The sequence below is a fragment of the Myodes glareolus genome, chromosome 8, assembly GCF_982192425.1.
Source record: "Myodes glareolus chromosome 8, mMyoGla1.1, whole genome shotgun sequence".
Classification (NCBI taxonomy): domain Eukaryota; kingdom Metazoa; phylum Chordata; class Mammalia; order Rodentia; family Cricetidae; genus Myodes; species Myodes glareolus.
This window is the reverse complement of record NC_142033.1, coordinates 108,580,208-108,592,406: the sequence shown is the minus strand read 5'-3', so window position 1 is coordinate 108,592,406 and position 12,199 is coordinate 108,580,208. Positions and strand designations below refer to the sequence as shown.

Sequence of the window (12,199 nt, the reverse complement as noted above, 5' to 3'; positions counted from 1 at the left end):
TGCTACTTGCAGCTCAAAACCCAGGGTTTTGTTGTGTTGGTTTTCTGAGACAAGGTTTCTCTGTGTGGCCCTGGCAGTCCTGGAGCCCTCTCTGTGGGCCAGGCTGGCCTTGAACTCCGAGATCTGCCTGCTCTGCCTCTGCAGAGCTGGGATTAAAGGTGTGCACCACCACCTGGCCAACTCCATTTCTTCATTCCAGAAGGTCAGGAAGGAGCGTCTGGATTTCACAGCTGGGGGGCAATGGAGCCAGGCACAGATCGACACCCCTATCCTCAGGGTCTCCGTCTCCCACACCACGTGAACGCCAGCGCTTACATATAGGAAAACAACTTTATTAAGAAGGCTGTCAAGTCCAAAAATAAAACTCTTGATACAATTTTTTTAAACCCTTAAATCAGTTCAGCAAATATATAATCAGTGATTTAGCTGTCAAAGATTAAAGGTTCGTTGCTTTATTTAAAATAAAATATATTTTAGTTCTTAAAATTTATTCCATAAAGTACGTATATCTAATATAAATCCCTACATATACACAGGAAGTATGAAGTAAAAATAACAATAAAAAAAACTTTAAAAACTTTTTTAAAAAACAACAACAAAAAATCGCAACACTGAGTCTTAATTTAAAAAACAAAAACAAAAAAACACAACAAAAGTTACAAATTTGTTGATGGGACGCCCCTTGATACCCTCCCCTTACCCTCCTCTGGCCACCCCGTGGCGGATGTACAAAATGGTATATATTTGCCCCAAAAAAAGGGAGTGTGTGTCGGGGGGGGGGGGGGAAAGCCACCTGCCTTTTTCTGGAAGTTTCTACAAGAATCCACACTGTTAAATCCAGTGAGAGTTGTAAATATCGTGTTATTTTTTTTTTGTTTGTTTTAAGATCACCCCGGAAAGAAGGAGGGATGTCTTAATTAAAAAGTGCAAACAGGATTCTCCGGCTGTACTGTCACCGGCTCACTCAATACTGTCACTTGTCAAGAACGGAGGCGCTGCCGCTGGGCCGCAAGCCGCTGGCCGCAGAGACTGCTGCTGGAGTTAAAGCTGTTTGTGACACGCGTGGGCCCCTTTCCCTCCCCACCTCTCCCGCGCCCCCGCCCGGGAAAGCCGGGGCCGCCCCGTCGAGTAGGGGCGCATTAGGAAAAGATATGAATGGCTTGTGTGGCCGGCGTGCGGCAGGCGGGGCACTCGGGCTCACTCTTCCCGCAGATGCGGACGGCACAATCCATGCAGAAGAGGTTGTGGCCGCAGGGGACCAAGGCAGCCATGGCCTCACCTTCTGCGCACACCACACATTCACGAGCCAAGGCGGCAGCGGGTGGACCGGGGGCTGCTGCGGACGCGGAGGAGTTGGCCGCTGCGGTGGATGGCTTGTGGTTGCCCTCTGAGGCTCCGGCGTCCAGGGTGGAGGACACCGGCGCTGGGCTGGGCAGAGAGGGGGCCGTGGAGAAGGTGGTGCTGCTGGAGAAGGGCGGCAGCGCGCTCTGCGGGGGCCGCCACGGCACAGCACCTACTGGATCCGGGACGCCTCGGCGTGCCAGCGGCAGCTCCAGGCTGAGTCCTCCGGGGTCAGGCAGCGTGGGCGAGTGGCGCGGTGTGGTGGCGGCCCCGCTGCTGCTGCGCCGCGCGCCTGTGCTGGGTTGCGCGGGTGCCCCGTTAACCGCGGGGCAGCTGCTGAAGGCTGGCAGGGGTGCAGCTCGCTCGAAGGGCGCCCAAATGGCAGGCACAGTCAGGTCCAGCGCCAGGAAGTCAAAACCAAAGTCACAATCTTCAGGGGTGGCTGTCCCCGTCGGGGCTCCAGGCCCGTCCCCACCAAACGTGAAGCCCCCATTGCCCGAGCCCCCATAGGGGCTGCTGGGACTCGGGTCCTGCAGGGGCGGCCCTCCATGGCTGCCCACATAGAAGGGCTCGGGGGTGCTGGCTGCGCCCAGGGCACTGTCCCCACGCAGGCTGCTGGTGGCGGCGGGGGGCCTCCGTCCCGGGTGAGGTGCCTTTGCCCAGAGGCTGGCAGCAGCTCCCAGAAGGTCCAGACACACGTCAGTACCATTGGCGTGGAAGTCGCTGTCGGGCCCCGCGTCCGTGAAGGCCCCGGTGCGCAGCGTGATATGGGCCTCGATCTCTTCCCGAGCTCGGTCCACGTTCTCGGGCATCCCGGTCACTGCAAACACTGGCTCCTTGTCGCGACCCGGAGTCACGATGTACGTGTGCGTCCTTTGCTGGATCCGCTTAATGGTGGCACCCTTGGGCCCCACCACCAGCCCCACCACGCGGTAGGGCACGCGCACCTGGATGGTGGTCTGGCCGGGCAGGTTGGGGGGACCTGGGGTGGCCCCCGACAGCCCGCCTGCCTTGCTGCGCGTGGCTCGGATAAGCGAGAAGTGCTCAGCGGCTGACAGGATCTCACGCTTGGCCATCTCCACATCCTCCTTGCGCCCTGTCACAATGAAGACCGGCTCCTCCCCGCGCACTGGCGTCTTGATGTAGGTGTTGGTCTTGGCTCGCAAGGCCTTGATCTTGCATCCTAGGAAGAGGGAGACACGTGATCCAGGACGCCCAAGTGGATACACTGCCCATCTGACAGACGTTACACACACCTCCTACCCTGAGCCTCATTTCCATCTCTGGGCACAGAGAATCGGCCAGAAGAGCAAGCACGGCAGCAGGGAAGGAAGGCGGCTGGCTTGCGGGTTAGAGCCGAGTTGGCAACCATGCCTGAAGGCTGGAACCCCAATCACCAAGACCAATACGGTGGAAGGAGAGAACCAACTCCCACCGCTTGGTCTTTGACTGCCACTGTCTTGAATCTGCTCCCCAGGAATGAATGAATGGAGAGCACAATTTTAAAATGAAGGAAACCTAGTGTAGCCTCCTCAGAATCCACACCAGCTGTGGCCTGACTGCGTCCCCTCCCGGCCTTAGCGGAAAAGCAATAATCAGGCTAACAGGACTCAGAAGTAATGTCAGGAGCCTGCCGCCATCCTCACTGGGCTAATCACAATGCGGTGGCACACTTCTGCATCCCAGCACCTGAGAGGCTGAGGCAGGAGGACTGCCAGGAGTTCGAGGCCAGCTCAGGCTGCCTAGCGACACTCAGTCCCATCTCTGGCATTGTTAAAGTGGAGGAGGACAGGAGTTCACGGTGGGGCTCAGTTACAGGGAGGCTGAGGCCAGCCTGAGCTAACCTGAGAACCCCATCGGGCCAGTGTGCGTGGGTGAGGAGCTGAGGAACACAGCATCGGAATGTCCCAGGCCACCCGGCCTGTGGACCAGGGGACACCAGGGTCCAGTCTGATGGCAGACTCCTGAGCCATAACTCTGGGACTCTCCAGAAGGTCCAGGTCTTTGTCTATGGCTGTAGACGAGACTCTGCAGCTCTGGGGACTCCCCTGGGGGCAGTGCACCTGGGAGGTGGAGCAGGAACACTGGGTAGTGCTCCTCAGGGGGCAGCAGTGGGCCCAGCAAGCCCAGGCAAGTGTGCACCATGGCCACCAGAACAGGGTCTCCGGGACTCGGCAGTGCCTCAGCTATGGCGGTCACACCTCTGTCACAACAAGTGTGGCCAGAGTTTCCTGCCATCTCCAGTGCCAGGGGTTGAGAGCCTCTTTCCCTTATTTGGCTAACATGTCTTCTTCCATGGGACCCCCAAAGTGCCCCAGGCTTGCCCCTGATCTGGCTTCTGGAAGGCAGGAAGGGACTGGGCGTGGTTGTGGAACCCCACTACCTAGGGTCTTCTGTCCCCGACTTCAGGTGTTTGAACACCAAGGGCTTACAGGACAAAGCCTGGCTCATACACTGTTCCATATAAAGAACTGAGATTGAGATTCAGCTGTGGGAGACGGTGGCAGGCATGTGAACCTAGAGGAGGGGGAGGCAGGAAACCCCCAAACGCACGCACGCACGCACGCACACTCCAATCGGCAGCTACTCCTTGGCTGTGCCCACATGTCTTGGCCCAGATGGTAGCCTTAGGCAGGGCCCTAAGGACCAAGAGGGTACAAGGAGCAGGACATGTTGGCACACACCAGTCTGAGGCTGAAGAAGGACTGCCCCAAGATGGAGGTCAGTCTGAACTACAAACAGCTGGGACTGCAGGTCAGTGAGGAACACTGGCCTGGGGACCTGGTTCAGGGGACCCCTCCCCCCGTGAATGACTGGGGGCATGGCCTCAAATACCCTCCAACCCATTCTACATCTGAAGAGACTGAGGCTGTGGACAGCATGGTGCCGGGGACACCTTGGGTCCCTGTTTGCTCTGGTCAGGTGTGGAAGCCAAGAACAGGAACATCTTTTGTGCCCGGGGCAGAGCGTGCACCTGACCTGGCCCCGCGGAGAACACTGTGGGTGGGCACGGGGACACCACAGAATGGGAACCAAGCAGGGGACCGCGGTAGGTGATCTGTCAACTCAACCTAAGCGTACCTGGGAAGTAGGATCTCAACCGACAACCACAGTGATCAGATTGGTCTGTGGGTGTGATCTGTGGGGCATTTTCATGAATGATTGATGGGGGACCCAGCCCACGGTGGGTGGAGCCACCCCTAGGTGGTGGTCCTGGGTGCAATAAGAAAGCAGGCTGAGCAAGGCCTGGGGGGCATCTCCTTCCTGGTCACTGCCCCGGGCCCTGCCTGACTTCCCTCGATAGAAGATCAAAGCAAAACTTTTTCTCTCAGGTTGCTGCTGGTCAATGTTTTATCACAGCAATGAGGATGGGGCACTGGGCAGGAGTGGGGCTGGCATCTGTCTCCACATTCAGGCATGCAGGGTGCCTCCCCGGGGTCTGGGCCATTCACTCAGAATACATACACTTGTGTACCACACTGTATTTAAGAACATTTGCTTCGTGCCGGGGGGAGGGGCACCCCAGCACTCAGTGAACTCAGGGCCAGCCTTGCTGTTGGCCACTACTGACATCCCAAAATCTGGGTCCCAATTGCAGGTAGGGACTGAGCCCAGAGCTCCTGGAATTGAGTCCCAGCTCAGCTGTGCAGAGGACCCACCTCCAGGAAGAGGCGGTAGCCAGGTCTGGGACAAAAGACTACAGGCCTTGGTGTCTACACAAGGCACGGTGAGGGAGACGCACCAGGAGGAAGATTATGTGGGAAGACAGTCCAGGGTGGCAGAGGCTGCCTACACAATGGGACAGCTGGCTTCCTCGCTGACTTGTCCCCACCCTTGCCTTCCCCACTCCTAGCCATGAGCTCCCAGGCCCAGGTCCATTCTCAGCGGGCACGGAACAGGTAGACGATGACCAAAAGGGCAGGAGACACTGGCTCTGCCCCACCCACCTGTAACTAGGGAACATGGTCATGAGGTGTCCCCACCTGCTGGAGGGGCACAGCTGACCTTGCAATTCAAACCACACACATCCTCCATGGGCTACAGAGGGTCCAGGGATGTCTGAGCCCCACCCTAAAGTTCTTACAACCAGGTGGACCCCCCTCTCTGTGGGGGGTGCCCGGCGCAGAGTACTGTGGGTGTGTGAAGGGCCAGGCACTGCCCACCACCCTCCTGCCCGCCCCAGTAGCTCAAGGGCCAATGAGCAAAGGCTGGCCTGATGTCACCATGCGAATCTCAGCCTGGCTTTGGAACAAAGAGAACAATGGGAGGACAACAGAGACACTCCCCAGCTCCCCAGTGCTGCAGCAGGGACCCCCTACACCCTAGGCCTGCTGGGGGTCGGGATGTCAAGACGGGCTCCGAGGGGCTACACCCCACTGGAGAGCTGCAGCCAGGAGTCCTATAAACACCAGTTTCTCAAGCTCAGGGTAGGGCCTAGGGCTAGAGTTCTTTTCTCAGGCTAGGGCACCCTAGTCTGAACCCCTAAGGAGATGAGGGATGTACCTTCTAAGCTACACATCCTTCCTCACCCTCCGGGCACCTTCCCTGGGCTACCAAATCTGAACTGGCCCCGCCCCACGTCTATGGTGCTGGTGGGGGGTGGAGCACCCACCGCCCAGCCCTGGCTGCCACTTCTGAGGGGCCTGTGTTTTAGAGCGTCCCTAGCTATGTCGACTATGATTACCCCCAGGAACCCAGACAATGGCGGCGGCAGTGTCCACAGCTTGGGCTGTGCCCAACTTCTGCAGCAGCCGGCGGCTTTGAACAAAGGCGCCAAGGAATCCACCGAGGCCCACCCAGAAGCCACGCGAGGCGTGTCCCGGGGTCTCCTGGTCACATCCACTCAGGATTAGAATGAATGGGAGCTCGTTCCTTCCTCCCCCCGTCAAACACACCCCCTTGACATCTATCAACGAGGATAAGCAGTACCCCTGCAACACCCCCCCCCACACCCGACGGCAGCCACTTACCCTGACGACCCACGATCTCCGCGACATGCTCCGAGCTGGGCACAGGCACACACTCGGTCATGTTCACGCTCTTCTTGCGACTGCCGATCACGTTCAACTGCTCTGCCAGCAGCGTCGAGGGACCCAGGGCGGCCGGGTGTGGCGCGAAGCTGGCGAACACGTCTGGGGGAGATGGCCGGGGGCTTACGTCGGGGTCCAGAAGAGGTAGCCCGCCGGGGGCTACCGAGGAAGCCACGGCCATCGTGGGTGCCAGGGTCACCGAGTGTCCTACAGTCACTGAGGGTGCTACGGTCACCGAGGGTGTCAGTGCCATCGAAGGTGCCACGGTCACCGAGGGTGCCACAGCCATGCAGGGCGCACAGGTCACAGAGGATCCAACGGCCATCGAGGGTGCACTGGTCACCGACGGTGCCAGGGCCATCGAGGGTGCACCGGTCATCGAGGGTCCCACGCCCATCGAGGGCTCACCAGTCACCGGGGGCGCTACAGCCGTCTCGAGCTCGTCGGGGGTCGCGGGCCCGTCCTCCCCGCGCTCCGCCGCCCCGTCCGCGCTGCGCGTCGCCGTCCCCTCCTCATCTCCGGGGCGCGCGCCCCCCAGCCCGAGCGCGGACAGCTGGTCCAGCGCCAGGCGCAGCGCAGCGGCCGCGTCGTCGGGCTCGGGTGGCGGCCGGGGCGCGGCATCCTCGGCTCCCGCGAGTGCAGGGTGTGGATGCCCAGGGTCGCCGGCGGTGGTCCCGGTTCCCGCCCCGCCCGCGTCGGGCTGTCCACTGGAGCCCGGCATGGCTTTAGCGCTCGGGCCCGCGCCGCCGCCGCCGCCCGCGCCGCCCTCCGCGTCTACGAGCTCGGCCGCCGGCCGCCGGCATCCAGCGGCGGGGCGGGGACGGCGGCGCGGGGATGCTGCGGGGACGCGGGGCTGCGGGGCGGTGGCGCTGTGGCGGGGCTGACGGCGGCTCCTGGGCGGCCGAGGCGGCGGCGGCGGCGGCGGCTGCGGCGGCGGCGGCGGCGGTGGCACGGGACGCTCGTGCCTCCCTCCCTCCGCCCTCCCGCCGCCCCGCCCCGGCCCCGCCCCGCGACGTCACCGCGGCCAACAATGGGCGCCGCCGCTGCGCAGGCGCGGGCCGGGCCGGAGGTCACGTGTTCGACCTCCCCCCCACCCCCCAGCGCGCTCACACGTGCGGGTGGCGCCGCAGGTGGGTCGTCGGTGCCGGGACTACTTAGAGCCTCGTCTTTGCGTCCCGAGGCGTCTGCGGAGGGTGGTGTGCGCCAGGGGCCCTCCCCATCACCCTGGCTTCCCATCCCCATCACCCCTGGCTTCACCATCCTCCTCCCAGTGCGCGCCAGGGGACCCTTGGCACCTCTGTCCGGGATCACGTCGCAGTCACGGTTTCCCCCTGCCCATCCCACTCTCCTCTGCACGCAAAAGTGTGGTGTTCCTCTCCCGTGTCTAGCTTCGAAATCAGAGAATTCCTCCCCCTGTGCCTGGGGACTCTAGGGACACACTGGCAGTGGTCACCTCGCGGACACAAGGTGTTTTCTTTCGCGCGCCTCACTCTAACTCGCAAAGGTCCTTCTTCCGTCTCTGGCTTGCCCAAGCTTGTCTCTGCCCTCCAGAACCCAGAGACTTCTCTCGTTTCGGGTCCCATAGCACTTCCCGTCCCCCATATCACCCCTAAAGTCATGACACCTTTCTCTGCGCCACAGGGTGGCCGTCCCCTTCCCGTGCCTGCCAGGCTCTTCTCCCAGCTGGTCTTCCCTGAGCCGGGGCCTCTACTCCAAGTACATCTAATGAACTGGGGACCCTTGAGATGACCCTGTATTCTGGTATCCTGTTAGCGCAGGCCCCTGGTCGGACACCTCTTGATATGGTGCCTGGGCAGCCCCTCAGGTTCCTTTCCCAAGTCAAGTCTCCTGTCCTAACAGCTCATCATCCTTGGGGACGGAGGTGGAGGGGACTGTATACCCCTAGACTTATACATCATCCCCTGAATGGGGGGTGGGTGCTTCTGGGGTGAGTAGCTTCCCACTAGCCACTGCCCACAGTCTTTGAGACCCACTCTTACCCGAAGTGCTTGGACTCTGCAGGATGGGAACCCTGTCCCCAGCTGGTGCACACACCTCGGCGATCCTGTGTGATTTCTCATGATGAACGGAAGGGGAACAGGATGGACCTTGCTTGGGTCTCTACCTATGGCTGATTGCAACTCAGGCCAGTTGTGTGGTGTCTCTGGGCATAGGCTGTCCCTGCTGCTCCTCAGCTCCCTTAGCCACAACAGGGCCTCCTCTCTCTCTCTCTCTCTCTCTCTCTCTCTCTCTCTCTCTCTCTCTCTCTCTCTCTCTGTGTGTGTGTGTGTGTGTGTGTGTGTGTGTGTCATTCCATCTATGGCTTTTGGTTACTTGTATAATCATCATGAACACAGTGCAGGTTGCAGCCTTGAGGAGTATCTGGTACCTCCAGCGTGTTGAGTCTCCTGCCCAGATGTCACCTCGCTCTTGGTCAAGAGCTGGCAGGGTCGGAAAAAAAAGCTGGCACCTTTAAATGCCAGGCCAGCCAGGGCTACATGGTGACATCCTATTTTAAAACAACAATAATATTAAGAAATCAAAGTTGGGCTGCAGTGGTGGTGCACGCCTTTAATCCCAGCACTTGCACTAGGGAAGCAGAGGGAGGCGGATCTCTGTGAGTTCCAGGACAGCTTGGGCTACACAGAGAAACTTTGCCTTGAGGGGAAAAGCACTAATTTTTTTCCTAACCCTGATGTCTACCCCCATCCCCGCCCAGGGCTTAGCTACTGGCCTTGTAGCTGCTTCCCTTGGCAGAAACTTCCAGCAGCTTTGGCAGGTGTTCAAAGCCAGAGGCTGCCTTGGGATGCTGGTCACCTCTGCCCTCCCCCCAGGGCTTTGGATCTGGGCTGATGGAGCACAGAGGAAAGAAAGTTCTGGGAAGGGAGGTGAGCAGCGGGGGGGAGAGCCTGAAGAGTCAGGGTGTCATAGTTTGTTCTGAGGACACAATGCCAGGAGTCCAGGGACACCTCAATCAAGAGATTAGGGGAGGGACTGAGGAGACAACACAGAAGTGACTTCAAATTACAGCAGTGTGCTTGTAATCCCAGCACCCGGAGCGAGGTGGATCCCTGGTCGGCAGCTGCAGCCTAAACCCTGAGCTGAGCTGAGCTGAGCTGGAGAGCAATGGTGTGAGGGGCTGGAGAGGAGACTCGCTGAGCAAGAGTGCTTACTACTCTTGCAGAGGACTGGAATTCAGTTCCCAGCACCCACACAGCAGCTCACAACTGCATGTAATTCCATTTCCAGGGATTCAACACCCTTGTCAGACCTCGGTCGGACCTCTGTGGGCTCCTGGTTGCTTATGATGCAAAGACATAAATTCAGGCAAGTACACATTTTTTAAGTTAAAAAATTGCAGCGTGAACTGAGTGTGTGGTGGTACACCTTTAGTCCCTGCACTCGGGAGGGAGGGCAGGGATCTCTCAGCTCCAGACTGCCTGGTCTAGAGTGAGATTGTGTCTACAAACATCACAGCACGACACTAGCTGGGCTCTTGCCCGGTGTGCGGAGAGCCCTGGCATCCCAGCGCTGGCAGAAAGCGACAGTGTGGGGGACTGAAGTGTGGGGTTTGTCTGAAGGAGTGTGAGTCACTCCAGGACTCCAGACTCCATGTTCACGGGGTCTGAAGTGCTTGAGGGTGTGACACCCCCAAAACACAGGTATGTAGAAGCTTGGGTGGGGCCTGCCCCTGAGAGTGATCTGATGGCCGATACCCGAGGAATGACACCGGAATGTTCTTGCTAGCCACCTGCACGCAGGTGCACACCAGTGATGGGGGGAGAGGGAGCAGAGCATTAACAACATACAAACAAACCAATAAAGTAAAATAACACAAACTGAACTAAACTGGGCACTTGGCGGGGGTGGGGGACTGGTGGCTATCTCAGCAGGAGAGCACATCCCATCTTGCCCTTGGGCAGTTGGGGGGGAGCTGGTGGTATCTCAGCAGGAGAGCACATCCCCTCATGCCCTTAGCCCTAGGTTCATTTCCCCCATCTCCAAATTAACTATGGAGGGCTGGAGAGATGATGGTTCTTAACTGAACAATGGCTGCTTTCCCAGTAGGCTCAGGTTCAATTCCCTGCACCCACACAGTGGCTCACAACCATCTTAACTCCAGTCCTAGGGTTCTGGCGCCCTCTTCTGGCCTCTATGTGCAGCACGCATACAGTCCGGAGAAGGTGTCCTTGGGGACGGGGGGGGGGGGGGGGGGGGGGGGGGGGGGGGGGGGGGGGGGGGGGGGACACAACGACGACACGAGACGGGGGATGGATGGGACACGACGGGGAGATTAAAAGTGTGTGCTGCTGCCACCGACACCGATTACCTGCAATGAAGCAGTTTGCAGAACACCGTGCTGAAGCCAGCCTTGGCACACAAGGCTCTGAGACTGTGAGTGCTCTTGCCATTTCAGGATTCACATACTAATAGTAAAGCTAACTTCGGAGAGTCCTTTGATTCATTTGAAAATGGCTGCAGGAATCAGTGTTGAGGATCTCTGCCCTCTGACCAGCATGACGCCATGGGTTCCAACCCCAGGATCAGATACATAACTACCTCCTCCATGTAGTTCCACAATATTCCATCATCACGAGATCATATCATGACCCTTCCCCCACAGCCCCAGCACTGCTGTCCGTGTTCTCCAGTCCCACCATGAGCTTTTGACAGGTCTCCCTAGCATGACGTCAGCCTTGTTTTCCTGCTTGAGGCCTGGCAATATTCTGGCAAGTGCATGGCCCCATCCAGGTATGACCTGGAGGAACTGAGCAAATTTGTGGTGGTTGCAGGGCAGCAGGGCACTTGGGACTGCTGGGTGACCCGGGATCTGTGGGCGGGATGGTAGACGTGATGGGAAGCTTCCAGAAGACACATGGCTTGTACAGTTGGGAAGGACTGTAGGGAGCCCCATGCACCTGCCTGGGCGCAGAGACTCCATCCCACTTCCTGGGACAGCTAGGTGCCCTCGAACCACCTCGTCACCAGGCTGAGCCCTCAACCACCATGTTGCAGATTAGGAGCAGGGAGCCATCCCTGCTCTCATGGGACCTGAGGGCTTTTAGCCCAAACCCCACCACGGGGTGTCCCATTAGAGGCTGTAGTGTCTCGGCTTGTTGGGGCCAGCGCTACAGAGCCTGGACGCACGGTGCCTTTCCTTGGGCAGGCCGTGTGGAAGGAAGGTCCTGTGGGGGATAGTGTCACCAGGGCAGGACTGGGTCCTATCTGAAGGATGCAGACTTGCCCAAGGAAAGCAGGTCTCACAGTGGAGGGAACCGGGGACAGAGATGGAGTCCTCTCGTTGGCAGGGCAGCAGGGCTGACGGCACTCCAGAGTTGTCTACTCACAAGTCAGTGGGTTCTATGGGATGGAGCTTTGCGGAGGCCTCATCTCAGTGGAAGCCCATGCAACACCTTCATCTCACCCACAGCTGCTGGGGTCACTGGTCCCTGTCCTGCAGCCAACTTACAAACCCTGGGGCCTCTGGGATGGCACAGGTCACCCAGAGCTGTCTACAGTTTGACCCACACAAGAGTGGCATCTTTGTTGGAGGAGGCTGCTCTGGTACAACCCAGTGACAGGAAGGGTGGTCCTTGTGGGTGAGGGCAGGCAGAGGCACCAGCTCTAGCCTTGGGTGCTGTCTAGCCCGGAGGAGACCCTGGTGTGCCAGGTGCACCCACTGGGCTCTGCAGAGCCACTGAAGGGTCTGATGAGTGACCCCACAGGCTCAGAAGCAGGCGAGTCCATGGCTTCAGCAGCGAGCACTGTGGGCTCCCCAGCACCCTCAGAGCTGTGGCTCACGGAGCAAGAGAGCAGAGGCCGAGAAG

General features: G+C 59.2%; 1 protein-coding gene across 1 annotated transcript; it reads right to left on the bottom strand.

The window, feature by feature from the left end:
- Window positions 1–311: 311 nt before the first annotated feature.
- On the bottom strand, window positions 312–7,326 carry Mex3d (mex-3 RNA binding family member D). The gene is made up of 2 exons (XM_087909386.1): window positions 6,312–7,326; window positions 312–2,524 (listed from the first exon to the last, which is right to left on the bottom strand). Exons 1-2 carry the CDS (start codon window positions 7,090–7,092, stop codon window positions 1,140–1,142), a joined length of 2,166 nt encoding a protein of 721 aa, XP_087765512.1. The 5' UTR covers window positions 7,093–7,326; the 3' UTR covers window positions 312–1,139.
- Between the last annotated feature and the right edge of the window lie 4,873 nt (window positions 7,327–12,199).